Source organism: Engystomops pustulosus, chromosome 3 (genome assembly GCF_040894005.1).
Source record: "Engystomops pustulosus chromosome 3, aEngPut4.maternal, whole genome shotgun sequence".
In the NCBI taxonomy this organism is placed as follows: domain Eukaryota; kingdom Metazoa; phylum Chordata; class Amphibia; order Anura; family Leptodactylidae; genus Engystomops; species Engystomops pustulosus.
In genome coordinates, this window is record NC_092413.1 from 162,655,779 (window position 1) to 162,674,305 (window position 18,527).

An 18,527-nucleotide genomic window follows, 5' to 3' on the forward strand; every position below is an offset into this window, starting at 1 on the left:
ACAATCTTTAAGGAGATCACCCCTCTAGGAGACCATTTTTAAAGCTTGTGATTATGCTTTTTATCCAATGTTACAAAAATGTTATATGTTAAGTGATTCTCATGTGTCAAAGAAACCTTCCTACAATAGCAAAAGCTGTCCATAACAGGAAAGAGAGGACTGAGACCTGAAAGTATCCCGGATCTTCAGAAAGGATAACTAATATCTAATAGACTTCTCTGCTATGCTAGGAGCCCCTGCTACGTCACATAACTGTTCATACACATGTATGGGGAGTTATCACTGTACATACATGTATGCAGGTGCAGTTCTGTATAAACATGTATGGAAACGTATGAATGTACATACATGTAATATAGCCACAGCCCCTATAGCTGATAGGTACAGTATAGGATCATACACGCATGTAATACAGCCACGTGTATGACGTCACATACGTCTGTATACATGAGCGGTACAGGCTGAGAACACGCACATGTAATGGAGCCACGTGTCTGAGCACCACAAGGTGCAGCCTCCATTACATGGACTCCGGGCACAGCCGCGCGCACTGCTGGCAGGCAGACATGAGCCCGTTACTTGAGCCCCACCCTCCCCCGGATTAATCATCACACTGTCTGAGTCAGCACCATGCGGCCGGGCACAGTGGAAGTGACGTACACACGTGCGTCTTCAGTCTGCGCGGTGACGTCAGCGCCTGTATATAGGTCCCGGCAGTCGCCTGGCACGCCCTCTTTACGCACGGCTACTCACTGAGAAGATGGCGCCGGTGAGTGTCCTGCGCGGCGCTTAGTGTCCGGTACCGGCATGTGTGACTAATAGTAGAGGCCGTGTGTGTCAGAGTGTTATATCGGGGGACTTGTCTATAATAACAGCGGGGAAGTGGAATAGTGATGTGTGACTGTCTGCCCGGGCCTCTCCTTGTGTCACTCCATGGCCTCCCTAGGGCACTGGGCTCATATGTGGACTTGTAATAAGATCCTGTTGGGATCATGTCCAGAAGTCTGCGTGTTTTACAGACTACATCTGCTGTGGTGAATCATGTGAAACTGTAAGGGGGTTCCCCACAAATGAGAATTAAGGCCTAACTTGCTGATTAGTGGGGTTATCAGCGGCCAGTCACATATTTGGAGCAGCAGGGGAAGGCTCGCCGATCTCCGCCAACTGCATAGAGATTATTGGAGCACAACGGATATATGCAGCTGCCTGCTCATTAGTCTGTCAGAGCGACGAGGGGTCAGACGGACCCCCTCCTTCTAGCAATCTTTGGGGGTCTTGGCATGGGGAACCCACTGATCAGCACGTTAGGCCCTATCCAAACTTTCCTTTGTGGGAAAGTCCCTTTAACTTGAGTTGTCACCTTTGAAAGGCCTTCTGTTAGCAAGTTTGGAAGGGTAAAAATGGCACAGAAGCTGCATCTTTTTCCCTTAAGTAACCAAAGGTACATTTAAAATGCATACCTTTTTGTAAAGTGTAACGCTCGCCTTCCCTGTAGACTTAATTCTATGATTTGCTATAAATTCCAGAAATCCCAGTCTACTGGCCCCTGCTTATACATGTTTGGGAGGTGGTGAGGAGATGGTGATTTTAGTTATAAATTGCGTGTTGAACTATTTCTTTATACAGAAAGTTAAAAAGGTGCAGAAGGAAAGAAAATCAAAGAAAGCCTGGAGGTTCACCCTGGATCTCACCCATCCTGTGGAAGATGGAATCTTTGATTCAGTCAACTTTGTAAGTACTTATAATATTGTAGTCTTGTGTGCATACCGCTATAAAGGGTGTTGGAGCGCTCATCAATGAAGTAGGTTTTTTTTTTTAGTATTTAACGCGCATAAACATAAAAGTTCGATCCAGAGGAATAAGTAGAAGTGACAACACTACAAGGTTAAGTTCACACCACTGGCGTTTGTCAGGTACATCTAGCTATGGGCGAGGATAACTTGCCTCTGAGGCTCAATGCACACTTGCATTTGGGCCTTATGAACCATCACTAAAACAATTGGTGGTTTTAGTCCAACCACAAGTAATGGTTATGAAGTCCATTAAAATCAAAGGATAAGCTTTTGTTTAAATTAGTCTGATAACCAATATTAAGGAAAGAGTGGTGTGAACTTGGCCTAACTGGAAAAATTTGAGTCTTAAGCTTAAATTAGCTGTTGCAATAATCTGCAGAACAGGCTTATTTGTTCTTGCATCAGATCACAGCTGAACATTGTTCTTAACGTGTTCTGTAACTAGGGTTCTCTTCCCTAGTTTGTACCTAGGGTTTCCTTCCCTAGTGTCTACATGTTTGTTTTTGTAAAACAGGAGAAGTTTCTGAAGGAGAAGGTGAAAGTAAATGGTAAAACTGGAAACCTCGGAAACATTGTTCACATTGAACGGACAAAGAACAAGATAAATGTGGCATCTGAGAAGCAGTTTTCTAAAAGGTATGCACGCTTCATTCAAATACTAAATATTTGATTAGTTTCTAATCTATCTTGTTGTTAGATCCACTTTATGTATCTATGTTAAAAGGAAGACCTATTGATGAGATGACCTAAGATGGAACTAATATGAGTACTTCTGTTAAAAGTAGTCGTCACACTTGCAGCTCTAAGAAAGATTTCTAGCTTATTTGTAAATATTTGACAATTATGGCATTTAAGTAACTTCGTCTATTAATTTTAGGTACCTTAAATACCTTACCAAAAAATACCTGAAAAAGAACAACTTGCGTGACTGGTTACGTGTGGTTGCTTCTGACAAGGAGACCTATGAACTTCGCTACTTCCAGATCAGCCAAGATGACGAGTCTGAATCAGAAGAATAAATGTCTTTAACCAATAAAGAGATTTATAAAAAATATTTTGTTTTGTAAATTATCCTGTAAATACTTAATCTAAATTGCTCAGTTGTACTGCAGAATACACTATTGTCAGGTTTCAGTTTTGTAGTTTACCTGGTTAATGAACATTTTTTTTCCCCAAGTGGTTTCAATGGACATGGTGTCCCAATATTTAGGTGGATAGTTGACCGCAAAATTCAAAGTAGTTTTTTCTGTGGAAGTAACAGAAGGGTAACTAAAGGATATTTTCAGTAATATATTTTATATGTAAAACAAATGGTCTTGCCCCCTTTCCAACAATTAAGGTAGTAGTACGTCATGGTCAGCACTGCCTTGCCGACACGCGACATACTTCTACGTCCAGCTTCTGACAGCGACTCCTGAACAGCGACTGTGGCAGCAGCTCCGGGTGTCATCTGTATAGCACTGCTAAAGCCTGCCAGAGATTCCCTTGATATCGGGTGTTCACCCCTTTCATGCTATGGTCATGCAGCACTGCAGCATGTAAGGGGCTTTTCAAATGAATATTCCCATCCGCATGACACTTTCTTTAGGTGAATTACAGCTTGAGCAAGCGATCAGAGGAATTCTTGTTCAAGCCAACCTGAAAGGTTGAAAATAGTTTAACTTTTTTTTTTTTAATTTACTTTTATTGGGGAAAAGTCTCTTAAACACCAACATCTCCTATATACATCTAGTAAAGTACATGGCACACATTCCATTCAATGCCATGGTGTGTGCCCATACAGCAATTTACCACTTCATATGGGGTATTGGTATACATGGAAGTTGAGTCCAGCAGCCTTGAGAAGATAAGAAAAAAAATTAAATTTCACACCGTTAACATCGCAATGGTACCGTGAGGAGAAAAAAGGGTTGGGGTTTTAAAGTTAGAACTTTAAAAGTTTTAATCATAGCTATTGGTAGACTCAGACATTGGGTATCGAACTTTGTGGCACATTCTGGTAATTTATCCACTGAGAATGTGTACAGTTTTGGAAAACTAAGATTACCTGAGTATAAGCGGAGGTCCCTAATTTTGCCACAAATAACTGGAAATACTTGGTGTCTTGAATATAAGCCTAGGGTGGGAAATGCATTGGTCACAGCCTCTAGCCAGTATATAGCCTGCCAGCCCCTGTAGTATATAGACTGCAGCCCCTCGGTGTATAAATAATTAAACTTGCATACCTCCCTATGCGCTCTGTGTCTCCCCTTCTCTCTGTGTGTAAAAGCGGACAGAGCCGTATCCATGTGCACCGTCCAGCAGAGAGCATGGCTGCACCTCTGCCTGCTGTTACATGCAGAGAAAAGAAAGAGGAGAGGATAGCATGTACGTTTTTATAGCCTCGTGTATAAGCCGATGTGGGGTTTTTACACGAGTGTATACGGTACATTCATTTAGGCAAAAGAATTTAAGTTTAAAATGCCACCAGATTTTACCCCTGTAAAATGATTAAAGCGTTAACAAACTTCATAAAAGTTTTTACATATGTTGAGGGGTGTAGTTTCTATAATGGGTTCATTTAAGGGGTTTTACTATTATTTAGGCCTCTTATAGTAAGCTGAGCAGGTCAGCGTATGATTTTACATTTTTTTTTACATCCTACAAAAATGAGAGGCTGTATTAAAAAAAAAAAACGTAAACATAAAGCAGACATTTGGTAACTGTTAGTTATCAAGTTATTTTGCTGTTTTGACTGGAAAAAGAAAATTTTGAATTTTTTTTTTTCAAAATTTTCGCCAATTTTTTTTTTTCCATAAATAAATGCCAAACATATCACCCAAATTTTTCATACTGACATAGTACAATGTGTTAAGAGAACCATTTTCAAATCATCTGGATATGTTAGAGTTTCAAAGTTATAACCACTTCTAGTCACACAGGGCAGATTTTTAACCCCTTAATGACCGCCATATTGGGATTCAACGGCACTAACAACCGGGATCAGAAAACCTCCGATCCCGGGTGTTTAACCCCTTACACGCTGCAGTCAAGCATGACTGCGACGTGTCCTACGTGGATCAGACCAGAAGTGACCGGAGGCTTCCGGCTCCTCTTGTCGCCGGGTTCTAAGTAATTGAGCATGCTCAGTTACTTTCACTATACACTGCAATACAAGTATATTGCAGTGTAAAGGCTTGAACAAGCGATCGGATGACCACTTGTTCAAGCCAAAGGATGGAAAATGTAAAAAAAAAAAAGATTAAATCATTTTATAATAAAATAAAAGTCCCATAATCTCCCCTGTAACACATATAATGCAAATAAAGTGTATAAAACACAAAAAAATGTACACCGCGTCCGTATTAATCTGTACAATAAATCTAAATCAATATTGAACCCGCTCGGTGAACGACATAAAAAAAAAACCCACAAAAAACTTCCCGTAATATACAATCTTTAATCAAACACCTTCACAAAAAATGTTCTAAAAAGTGATTTAAAAAGCTGTGTTCCCTAATATGATACGACTGAATAGAATAACTCTTTTCGCAAAAAATAAGCCCTCAACCAGATCAGAAAAATACAGAAGTTATGGCCCTGAAAAGTTGTTGACAGTAAAAACAATGCGATTTTCTCCAATATTGGTTTTTCTCAGTAAAATTAAGCAAAGATAAAAACTATATAAATGAGGTATCACTGCAATCGTAGTGAACCAGAGAATAAAGATATAATATTAGTTTTACGTTACGTTGAGCGGGGGAAAAAAGGGCTAAAAATCCAAAATAAAAATTGATGCTTTTGTTTGTGTCCCCCTTGAAATAGTTAATAAAATCTCATGAATTATCTACACATTGTATCTCATCCCGTAAATAATAAGCCTCATATATTCACATAAATAAAAAATTATAAAATAAAATGTATAGCTTGTACAATGTGACAATACAAATCTGCTGTGAATAGTTCTGCTTTGATCCTATGCTCGGCAGCAGTTTACCACCAAATATGGGGTACACTTGGGAGAAATTGGGCATCAAACGGCGCAGAGCGTTTCATAATTTCATTTATTATACTGTCAGTTTTGGCCTAAATTAATGTATTTTCCAAAAAAATTCAAAACTCTAAATTGCAGGTCCATGTTGTTTTAACCCATTTGAAACACTTAAAGGGTTAATAGACTCAATAGAAGTTGTTTTACATACGTTGAGGGGTGAAGTTTCTATAGTGGGGTAATTTGTGGGGTTTTCATATCATTTAAGCCTCTCAAAGTCACTTGGAAGCTGAGTTGTCCCACAAAATGTGAGTTTTGGCAATTTTCATGAAAATTAGAAAAATCAAACCTAAAGTTCTGCGCCTCATAACATCCTAGAAAAATGACAGGATGCATAAAATATCATCCCAACATAAAGCAGACATTCTGTAAATGTTAATTATCAAGCTTTTTGGGTAGTTTTACTTCCTGTCTGGAAAGCAGAACATTTCAAACTTGGAAAATGAAGAATTTTACAAACTTTGCCAAATTTTCACTTTTTTTCAGAACCAAATGCAAAACTTGTCACTTAAATTTTACAACTAACATGAAGTACAATGTATCACGAGAAAACATTCTCAAAATCACATTCAGTTTTTGCAGTTTATGAAGCCAAAAGCCGGTGTGGTAGTGATGTGTTGTTCTCAAATGACTCACTTAACTCTACGCCTAACCGGCTCACCACGCCCCCTTTAACCAGATACAATCGGGTTAAAAGTGGAGTGGCGTGGGGTGATTGACTGGCCTGCAGCTCCCTAGTATATATTTAATAGGGGGCCACAATTCCCATTACTAAGGTGTGAAGGATAATGGTTTGAGACAAATAATTGCACCCTTACATGCTGGAATATAGCAGGACCTCACCTCCTTTCGTACCTAGAAGGAGCAGAGGAGACATAGCTCCCAACCGTTCCAGATTAGGTGGGACAGTCACGGTTTTTCACCCCTGTCCTGCCATCACAGCATCTGGGAGATTGTCTCAGATATTCCCTCCAGGTTCTGCACTGGCTGAGGTTGTCCCACCTAGTATACTTTCAAAGCCAGAACTTGTGGTACTGAATGACTTCTACAGACATCAGGCAGGGAATCCTTTTGAGAGATATGTTGGGTTAGCGCAGAGCAGGAAACACATCATCAGGGTCATATCATCATGTGTCCATATATGGTGTCTACACTTCCCAGGGATTCCTTAGACACAAGGTCTCTATTTAATTTAATTAAATATTTTTTTTACCCAGGAATTGAACCCACACATTCCACCTGCAAAAGATAGAAAGAGCCTCTATCCACTCGGTTATACACTGACACAGGCTCCATGCACTGGTATATAGAGATACATTTGCTCAGAGATTATTATTGTAATTATTGTGACAACTATTATTATTTTGTTATTATTAGGGAGAGGATTATTATTATAAAAATAATAATAATTAACAATAATTAGAATAATAATCTCTCAGAAGATGTATCTCCATTTTTAGTTCATGGCGCCTGTGTCACAGTGAAATTCTTAGGTACATAAAATCCACCCATTGTTACCCTTTTAGCCTATAGCTTAGGCTCTGTCTCTCTATCTGGAGTGTGGAGGTTGTGAATTCAAGTCCCGGGCTGGGCACAAATGTAGTTATTATTATGGAGATGATTATTAGTAATAAAAATTTTGGTCGTGGCCAGGATGTGATTAGGGGTGCGGCTTACACTACAAACACTAATGCTATAAGATATCCAGGGTATTTTGAGATTGTTTTGAGACATTGTACTTTACATTAGTTTAAAAATTTGGATGAGTTTGCCAAGACTTTAATTTAATAAATGAACACTGTACTCACCTTTCCGACTCCCTCACAGGTACTCTTCTTGCTTTGGTGCCTCTTCCGGTCCTTCAGCTCGCTTTGGGTCTTCGCGCTTGGCCGGCACACGGAATGACGTCAGTCGCTTGCTGACTTCATTGTGACCCGCCGGCAACTCAAGGGACCCGAAGAGAAAGCATCAGAAGCAAGACGAGGACCAGAGGGGGCGTCGGAAAGGTGAGTACAGTGTTCAATTTTTTTATCGAGCCGAGTTAGGTTTTTTTCGGCACAATTTTGTGCTGAAAAACTTGGCTTATACTCGGCTGTATATACCATACATGTCTGCTTTATGTTGCCATGGTTTTTTAAGATTCCACATATTTCACTAAAATGATATGAGGCTCAGAATTTGGGTGCCATTTTTCACATGGCACCTGTTCAACTTTTAATTGACTGTGAGAGGCCTTAATAATTCCGAGACTAGTAAATTACCCCTATTATGGAATCTACACACCCCAGTGTTTGAAAAAGCACTTTTAAGAAATTTGTTAACCGTCTTGGTGTTTTATAGGGGTTAATAGAGGTACGGTGTATAAATTGATAATACATTCATTTTAGGTGGAAAATAAAACATTCGTAAAGAATTAAATGGAAAAAGGCTCCACAAAGTTTGATACTCAATTACTCTTGAGTACACCCCGTATGTGGTGGTAAACTGCTGTCTTGCCACACAGCCGGGCATATAATGGAAGGAGCACCATCCAGAGCAGATTTGCATCATCACATTGTACAGGCTATAATTTTCTTCCTTTTTTTTATAAGGACCTAAAGGGTCTTTTTTTTTGTTAAGCGATTTGCCATGCAATTGGGGGCATCTTCACCGATTTTCAATAGCAATTCCCCAGGACCAACTTCATTTGGTATCTCCAAATCAAGGCTACCATTAAAAAATTACTAAAATCAGGCCCCTTCGACAGGAATTTAACGTGGTACGAGAAACTCCTTACATCTCAGATCCCCAAACTTGTATCCATTATTTACAAAAAACTAACAGACCTAGACAGCTTGACTAATCCACAATACATCGTGGCATGGGAAAAAGAGCTACAGACACATATCAGACCAGAAGAAATCGAAAATATTGTTTAAAGCAGCTGTGGCCCCTCAAAATGCATCACCATGCAGGAAACAAACTTTAAACTCACGTTGAGATGGTATAAGACACCCTGCACCCTACACAAATTCAACAACGATATCCAAGACACCTGCTTGAGATGTGAATCGGGGACCGGATAGTACTCTTACATATGGTGATATTGTGAATGAATAAAACCTTTTTGGTACAAAGTGGACAACATAATCCACAGAATCTGCCCAGATGCCCCTCGCATTACTCCTAAACTCCTCTTTCTAAATATCAGTACGAACTCACACCCCAAATATCATCCAGACAAACTTTTCCACCTCCTTGTATTAATGGCCACATCCCTTATGATGGCATAGTGGATACAAGAAGGTTTGGGACCCCTAGTTCTAATTTTTTTGACCCTGATCTATGTAAATCACCCTTGAGAGAGGAATCAGGAGTAGATGATTAGATGCTCCCTGTTCCCTTACTCTACCCGCCACTTTTAATCCCACATCCAACCTGCGCCTCAAGCTCAAGGTTATCCAGTGATGATAGGCAACATTTGGGGAACCTTTAACTCACCCCGGCCTCATTACCACCCCACGTTTAACAACCTGCACCCCCCTCCCCAATCAGAGATTGGTCCGAAAAAGTGAGCGGCAGTTCTGTGGGCGGAAATGCCTTGTTGATGCCAGAGGTCAGAGGAGAATGGGCAGACTGGTTCGAGCTGATAGAAAGGCAACAGTGACTCAAATCGCCACCTGTTACAACCAAGGTAGGCAGAAGAGCATCTCTGAACGCACAGTACGTCGAGCTTTGAGGCAGATGGGCTACAGCAGCAGAAGACCACACCGGGTGCCACTCCTTTCAGCTAAGAACAGGAAACTGAGGCTACAATTTGCACAAGCTCATCGAAATTGGACAGTAGAAGATTGGAAAAACGTTGCCTGGTCTGATGAGTCTCGATTTCTGCTGCGACATTCAGGTGGTAGGGTCAGAATTTGGCGTCAACAACATGAAAGCATGGATCCATCCTGCCTTGTATCAACGGTTCAGGCTGGTGGTGGTGGTGTCATGGTGTGGGGAATATTTTCTTGGCACTCTTTGGGCCCCTTGGTACCAATTGAGCATCGTTGCAACGCCACAGCCTACCTGAGTATTGTTGCTGACCATGTCCATCCCTTTATGACCACAATGTACCCAACATCTGATGGCTACTTTCAGCAGGATAATGCGCCATGTCATAAAGCTGGAATCATCTCAGACTGGTTTCTTGAACATGACAATGAGGTCACTGTACTCAAATGGCCTCCACAGTCACCAGATCTCAATCCAATAGAGCATCTTTGGGATGTGGTGGAACGGGAGATTCGCATCATGAATGTGCAGCCGACAAATCTGCGGCAACTGTGTGATGCCATCATGTCAATATGGACCAAAATCTCTGAGGAATGCTTCCAGCACCTTGTTGAATCTATGCCACGAATAATTGAGGCAGTTCTGAAGGCAGTTCTGTTTCATGCACTATAAAATGCAAAATCAATAAAGAGAATTTAAAAGCAAAACAAAAGTACCATACTATTTGCCATGTTTCATTAGATCCTTGGATGTTCTACATGTCGCTGTATCATAAGCTGTGAGCTTTGGTGTTACCAGGGCATTACTCTACAGATTGTGTAGAAACTGATGTAGTCAGTAGTACAATTAACTGGGTCTTTTATGCTGTAAACTGCTGTAGTTTTTATCAGTAACAGTACATTTTGTGAAAAAAACATACCCCCATTAGGTTTCGAATATGTGGCGTGTCTGCTATTGCTGTGGTTGCTTAAAGTGGTTTTCCCACAAAAAAAAAATTAGGCTCGATCCTAACTTGCTAAGCAGTGGGGGTCACAGATCATGAAAACGACGGGTCCGATGGGGTCCCATGTACCTCTGTCGGACCCCTCATCGCTCTGTCAGACTATGTATTAACAAAAGGTATTAACTTTTTTGTGGGGAGTCTGAAGAAACAACATCAATGTTGTCATTGATTTTCGATTATTATTTTTTTTGGTGTTCACCATATTATACCCTAAGTAATGTGTGAAATTTATTCAACGGGTCAGTGGGATTATTGCAATACCAAATTTCTATATTTTTGCTTACGTTTTACTAATTTTGCACAACAAAACCTCATGTGGGGAGAAAATATATCATGTGTGCATCGCTATTTTCCAACTGGCATAATTTTTTACATTTTTTGTCTATAGCTGAATGAGAGCTTGTTGTGCTTTACAACAGTACCATTTTTGTATTGATACAGTGGTATAACACAGGTAAAAATCATAATTTTTGGTGATACTACATGTGGGGTTTTTATGGTGATTTTATTTAAAACTTTCTTTTTCTTTCTTTTTTTTACTTTTTGACTTGTTCCACTGTGGTACATGAACAAGCGATCTTTGGATTGCTTGCTCATTATAATACCCTGCAATACTGATGTTTAGCAACAACATAGGCTGACACGGTGCCAGTAAGGTCCCATGTGTAACAGGACTTTTACAATGGACAGCCCTGAGGTCTTAGCTCAGACCCTGGGGTTGCCATAGCAACAATCCGCAACCCCCAAAAACGCTGCGGGAGGCACAGATAGAGCAGGGAATCTCCCTGCAGCCATTTAAATGCTGTTGCACCTTGATGCACTTTGTAGTAGACCCCTTGATTAATTGTATAAAGCTTTTAACTCAAACCTACACAGGCCAATTGATGTCTGGCATAAAGATGGTCTGCTCCACAATAACAATGACATTGGGCAGTAGCTTGTTAATCCACATTTTATTGTGATCTTCAACTTGGATATTCCACTTTTACAGACGGTACAATTTACACAGCTGAAAAATGTGAGATTCCCTTAAATGGAGAGCAGGCTTAATAAAGGCACAATAACATTATCATACCCACACCCTACAGCCCCCAATCACACCTTTTTTTTAGCAAATCAATTTCTTTGAGCTGTTGCAATGAGCACATATTTATTGAAGCACATTGGGTCCTAGTGAGACCTGGGCTCAGAACCGGTGTATTTTGGACCTTCTCTTAAAGGAAACCTACCATTTATAATGGTAGGGGTAAGCTGTAAGTACCGAGCATCAGCTCAGGATGAGCTGGTGCCGGCAGTGTCGGACTGGCCCAGCGGAGGACCGGAGAATCCTCCGGTGGGCCCCCCTGGGAGAGAAACTTTTTTTCATTAAAAGATATAAAAAAAAAAATTTTTAAAAAATCGGCACCGAAGGCCTCCCCCCCCTCCCCCCCCGCGGGATGGGGGGGCGGGGTTCCGGGGGGTGGTCGGGTGATAGGGGTGGGCTGCGGGGACCAAGCACAGGGCGCATCTTCACTTTCCCCGCAGGCTCCTGCACACTGTACAATGTACAATGGTAAAGGACCTTTGATGAGGTCATTACCATGTGACAGGGAGGAGCTACTCAGCATGTCCTCGGCTAGAGCTGCCCTGGGGTATGTGAAGTTATGCTGCACCTGCATGTAATATAGGGGTGCAAGGGGGGATGTTGGGGTGCAGTGTAATATACATGTAATGTAGGGGTGAAAGGGGACAGTGTAATGCACCCCTACATTACATGCATATTACACTGCACCCCCACATTCCCCCTTGCACCCCTTCATTACATGCATATTACACTGCACCCCCACATTTCCCCTTGCACCCCTACATTACATGCATATTACACTGCACCCCCACATCCCCCCTTGCACCCCTACATTACATGCATATTACACTGCACCCCCACATCCGCCCTTGCCCCCCTACGTTACATGCAAGGGGGGATGTGGGGGTGCAGTGTAATCTGCATGTAATGTGGGGGTGCAGTGTAACCTGCATGTAATGTAGGGGTGAAAGGGGGAATGTGGGGGTGCAGGGTGTCATCAGCATGTAATGTAGGGGTGCAAGAGGGAATGTGGGGGTGCAGTGTAATCTGCGTGTAATGTAGGGGTGCAAGGGGGAAATGTGGATGTATGTAATGTGGGGGTACAGTGTGACATGTATGTGTGGTTGCAGGGTGACATGGATGTAATGTGGGGGTTCAGGGTGACATGGATGTAATGTGGGGGTGCAGGGTGACATGGATGTAATGTGGGGTTGCAGGGTGACATGGATGTAATATGGGGTTCAGGGTGACATGGATGTAATGTGGGGTGCAGGGTGACATGGATGTAATGTGGGGTGCAGGGTGACATGGATGTAATGTGGGGTTCAGGGTGACATGGATGTAATGTGGGGTGCAGGGTGACATGGATGTAATGTGGGGGTGGAGAGTGACATGGATGTAATGTGGTGTGCAGGGTGACATGGATGTAATGTGGGGGTGCAGGGTGACATGGATGTAATGTGGGGTTCAGGGTGACATGGATGTAATATGGGGTTCAGGGTGACATGGATGTAATATGGGGTTCAGGGTGACATGGATGTAATGTGGGGTTCAGGGTGACATGGATGTAATGTGGGGTTCAGGGTGACATGGATGTAATGTGGGGTGCAGGCTGACATGGATGTAATGTGGGGTGCAGGCTGACATGGATGTAATGTGGGGGTGCAGGGTGACATGGATGTAATGTGGGGTTCAGGGTGACATGGATGTAATGTGGGGTTCAGGGTGACATGGATGTAATGTGGGGTTCAGGGTGACATGGATGTAATGTGGGGTGCAGGCTGACATGGATGTAATGTGGGGTTCAGGGTGACATGGATGTAATGTGGGGGTTCAGGGTGACATGGATGTAATGTGGGGGTTCAGGGTGACATGGATGTAATGTGGGGGTTCAGGGTGACATGGATGTAATGTGGGGGTGCAGGGTGACATGGATGTAATGTGGGGGTGCAGGGTGACATGGGTGTAATGTGGGGGTGCAGGGTGACATGGGTGTAATGTGGGGGTGCAGGGTGACATGGATGTAATGTGGGGTTCAGGGTGACATGGATATAATGTGGGGTTCAGGGTGACATGGATGTAATGTGGGGGTGCAGGGTGACATGGATGTAATGTGGGGGTGCAGGGTGACATGGGTGTAATGTGGGGGTGCAGGGTGACATGGATGTAATGTGGGGGTGCAGGGTGACATGGATGTAATATGGGGTTCAGGGTGACATGGATGTAATATGGGGTTCAGGGTGACATGGATGTAATGTGGGGTTCAGGGTGACATGGATGTAAAGTGGGGGTGCAGGGTGACATGGATGTAATGTGGGGTGCATGCTGACATGGATGTAATGTGGGGTTCAGGGTGACATGGATGTAATGTGGGGGTGCAGGGTGACATGGATGTAATGTGGGGGTGCAGGGTGACATGGATGTAATGTGGGGGTGCAGGGTGACATGCACCTTCACTACTTGGGGGGGGGGGGCATTGCTCTGCAAGAATTGTGGGTATGTGGGGTCAAGACTATATCCACTATAGGAGAATAATTGTGATCTCTAGGGGAAGAACATAACACTATTACATTTGTCATAAGAAGGTGGGGGCAATGATGAGAAAAGGAGGAACTTAACTTTTTGTGTTTCTTAACCTTTAGAGCAGAGATCTGGCTGCTAGAAGCCGATGTATCCTCCAGATAGAAGGATAGAGAAATTAAAGAGAATTCCTTCAACAATAGACGTCATGTGTGTGAGTTGTTGGATTTACAGTAATTGCTGGTGTTACACAGTGTCTCCCCCAACTGATTGTACCCCCCAACCGCCCCGGTCTGTATGTATACAGATATACAGCAGTGACATCACCACCACAGCGCCCCCTGTGCAGCCTCTGCCTGCAGCCTGTAAGTGTTACACTGACCACAGCCAGGACCTGCCGCGGCTGCTGGTTGTGATGTCACTGCTGCGCCTCTGTATACATACAACCCGCTGGTAATGGGGGGCACAATTAGTCGGGCTGGGTATAGTTGGCTTAGGGTTAGTGGCCACATTTAGGTTCCTGATGGTTGAGTTCACACATTGCATTTAGGAACACCGCACTGCACTGGAATTGCCTTCCTAAATGTAATTCAAGTGCAGAGTGTGAACGCAGTTAGAGGCCGCTTTCTGATGATATGTTTGCCATTGAAATTATTTGGGCAAAATGCATCAAATGCATTGCTCTGCAAGTAGTAACATGTGCTTTGTCTTTTAATGTGACTCATGGCAGCCAATCAGAGCTCAGATTTCGTTTCATAAACTGCTATGGGAAAATAAATGCTGAACTCTGATTGGTTGCCTTGAGCAACTAGAACAGTTCTGCTCTCAGATAAAACTACCCCATTGTGTTTAAGGCTACATTCACACAGCCATATGGGGGACGTATATACGTCTGATGTTTATATGCCGTATAAACGTCCCCCATAGACAGCAATGGGTGCTATGGAGAGGGGCGGGGTTGTGAAGCGCTCACCCCCTCCTCCTCTCCTGGGCGCTGCCGTTCGCCCGCCATGCTACAGTACGGAGATCATATCGTCGTGTGAATGTAGCCTAAAACTGTACACCTTTATCTGCTGTTTTTTTATACTTCCATTAGTAGTCTGGTAGTTTTACTAGCAAAAAGATAGGGTGGGCCCTAAAAATAATTTCCTCTGGTGGGCCCCAGGTACTCCAGTCCGACCCTGGGTGCCGGTACTTACTTTCGTTAGTGTTATAAACCGCGGTATCGCGGTATTAACACTTTTTAAACTCTAGACCAGAACAGGCTTCGGCGCTGCGTGCGCGCGCCTACATAGGAAATAGCGGAGATGCTGCGCTCGCACGGTCGCGCGTAGCGCCGAAGCCTCTCCTGCTCTAAAGTTTAAAAAGTGTTAAAACCGCGATACCGCGGTTTATAACACTAACGAAAGTAAGTACCGGCACCAGCTCACCCTGAGCTGGTGCTCGGTACTTACAGCTTACCCCTGCCATTCTAAGTGGGAGGTTTCCTTTAAGCATAAAGACTGAAGGTCCTTCTGTCACCTATAGGCTTAAATGTATCTTCTATCACCCTTCCCTTATTAATAGCTGAAAATATATGTGGTCTGCTGTGCCATTTTTCAGCTATAATGGAAACTGTAATGGAACCTGCTGAAACCAGGTGTGAACTTTACTTTTGCTAAAGCATAACTGCAGCCACACTGCTTCAACTAATGCGATTACAGTTGATGAGGATCTGTCATTCCCTGGGTCACTGATAAACATAATCCTAGGCTTTTTTATCTGTAAATTCTTGTGAATTGTCAAGTACACTGGTTCTTTGGCAGTTGCCGCTCCTCTCTGGATTCCCACACTGGGTTAGATTAATGCCAGGGAGAGGAGGAAGGGGAGAGAGTGCCGCTCACCCCCGCCCCTCTCCATAAGAATATACGGCACGCTGCATCGTATTCCGGAGAAAGATAGGACATGAACGTGTGCAGCACCATACCGCTCCCGTTTGGGCGCTGTGCGCCCATTGCCGTCTATAGAGGTCATATCTCGCCTTATATACGTCCCCCATACAACAGTGTGAATGTAGCCTTAAAGAAATATCTCTCCACTCTTTGGTGTGTCAGATTTTATTACCATGACAAGAATCAGTTTTAAAGTTGAATGATTCCTTCCGGTGATGACCCTGGATGTTTTTTTTTTATCAGTGAGAACTGTACTCAAAAACAACTGTGGAAATTTAAAGAAAATTCTAATTGCAAGAAGAGATGACAGGTTATCTCTATCCCCTTCACATTGCAGACTTTTTTTTGTTTATTTTTCGCTGCCCATGTACATAATTTGTACATAATGTACAGAGCTGCGTGAGGGCTTATTTTCTGTGTACCAAATTGTACTTCTTATTGAATGTATCTATTATTCCATGCTGTGTACTGGGAAGTGGGAAAAAACTCCAAAATGCAGTGAAATAAGGTAAAAAAAACCCACATTTGTACCATTTTCTTGTGGGCTCATTTTTTGCGGTTTTCACTATTTGCTCCAAATTATATGTCTCCTTTATTCTATTGCTCATACAATCACATAGATACCACATTTATTTAGGTTTTAAGGAGTTTTAATACATGTTAAAAATTAAAACCCTGTGTACATAACCAAAAAATGTGTTTATTGTTTCGCCATCTTGTGGTGCTTATACCATTTTAACGATTTAGTGTATGGAGCTGTGTAAGGCGTAATTTTTTGCAAGATGAGCTGATTTTTTCATTGCTACCATTTTGAGAACTGTACGACCATTTGATCACTTTTTATTACATTTTTTTTTTAATTTTTTTTTACTGTACTTTTAGACATCAAAGGGTATGTAAGGAAAATCTACCATTTGATTTCATGCATTATGAACCAAACATACCTAGAGAATGCATCAGTGTAGCTACAGCATTCTCCTAATGCATGAAATCAAATGGTAGGTTTCCTTTAATCCCTATGAAGTCCGATTATTACTACCATCTAATGCAATGCTACTGTATTGCAGTAGATGGCAGTATTGCAGGTGATCTGCTACTGCCTGTAATACAGATCTCTTTGACAGATGCTGGAGTCTTCTGAAGACTCCAGGCCGTCATAGAAACGGTTCGCCACTCCCCGATGGCGTCACAGGAGCAATGATTCTCCCAAGATGGCGGCGCCTACACGCCGACAGTGATTTATATTCCAGTATTGGCTTTGCTTGCGGCATTTAAACATCTGCAATCGGTTCCAGCACCAATCACGGGTATTAACGCTAGGTGTTAGCTGCATAATGCAGCCAACCTCATGTCTATATGACGACGGCTTACTGAAAACCACTTGTGTTTTGTTAACATAATGTTAACTGACATGGTAACACCGCTTTAGTGTTGTGTTTTGTAAACATAAATGTTAACGGTAACAGTAATGTAATTATGTATGCAAACTGCTAAAAGAAAAAAAAATGGCCTTTAAATAGGACCAATGAAACTTGTATCTCATCCCACAAAAATCATGACTTGGGAATCTGTAAACAACCTACATCTTTTTATAAATGAATATACATAAAGGGAAACCTTTCCTATGAAAATATCAGTTTCCCATTCACTATTTTACCCAGACCTATAGATCCATCTAGATATAGTTGCTGTACAGGAGATAGGAAATCAGCTTAGATGAAGCTAATCTAAAGTATATTGCAGACTATTTAGAGGGTATAGCTACATTTCTTTCTTTTATAGCATCTAGAACCTCTATGAGTAAGCGTTTATTTCTGCCATTATGAAGAGGCGTAAAACTGCTTATGTGACAGGTTATACATTATGTTAATGCAAGCCAAGCATATGACTAATAAGGTCACATACTGTACGTAGATTTAGTCGCTTATAGTTTTCTGCCAATAGATGGCGCTGTGATTATTCTTTTGCTACAAAATGTTGTAGATGTAAATGTTTTTTTGTGCAATTGGATTTATACTATATGCCATATCCAGTAGAACTGTGGGACATCTATGTATTAAAACCATTTGTTAAATGCTACGGGATTTTAGAGATGTTCAGGCTGAGTATCTTACATAACCATATTGCTGAACTGAAAATGATGGTGACTATTATTGAATTGGTACACTACAATCCATTCTTGTATTTGAAGAAGTTCAGTTTTTAGTAAGAAATATGCTGTTGTCATTCACAAATCTAAAGCTACAGGGAGTAAGAATCTCCTTTTCAAGACTTATGACTGGTGACTTGGGTGTTACCAAAATTATATAGTACAGCTGGCTTTTTTCTGTGACTCCCTACAACCTCTAGTAACATCATTTCTGAGATAAAAATAACCCTGATAATATAGGCCATGCTTGGCCGACTCTATATATATCTCCTCATAATGTAC

General features: G+C 42.0%; 1 protein-coding gene across 1 annotated transcript; it reads left to right on the forward strand.

Moving 5' to 3' along the window:
* Positions 1 to 629: 629 nt before the first annotated feature.
* RPL22L1 (ribosomal protein L22 like 1) lies at positions 630 to 2,834 on the forward strand. The gene is made up of 4 exons (XM_072142820.1): positions 630 to 769; positions 1,627 to 1,731; positions 2,308 to 2,429; positions 2,671 to 2,834. Exons 1-4 carry the CDS (start codon positions 761 to 763, stop codon positions 2,810 to 2,812), a joined length of 378 nt encoding a protein of 125 aa, XP_071998921.1. The 5' UTR covers positions 630 to 760; the 3' UTR covers positions 2,813 to 2,834.
* The last annotated feature ends 15,693 nt before the right edge of the window (positions 2,835 to 18,527 follow it).

What these genes read in the sequence shown, in the direction of transcription:
- RPL22L1 (XM_072142820.1), top strand. An exon ending in TCTTTGATTCAGTCAACTTT is followed by an intron (nt 1,732 to 2,307) that starts GTAAGTACTTAT and finishes TTTGTAAAACAG; the next exon opens with GAGAAGTTTCTGAAGGAGAA. An exon ending in GAGAAGCAGTTTTCTAAAAG is followed by an intron (nt 2,430 to 2,670) that starts GTATGCACGCTT and finishes TATTAATTTTAG; the next exon opens with GTACCTTAAATACCTTACCA.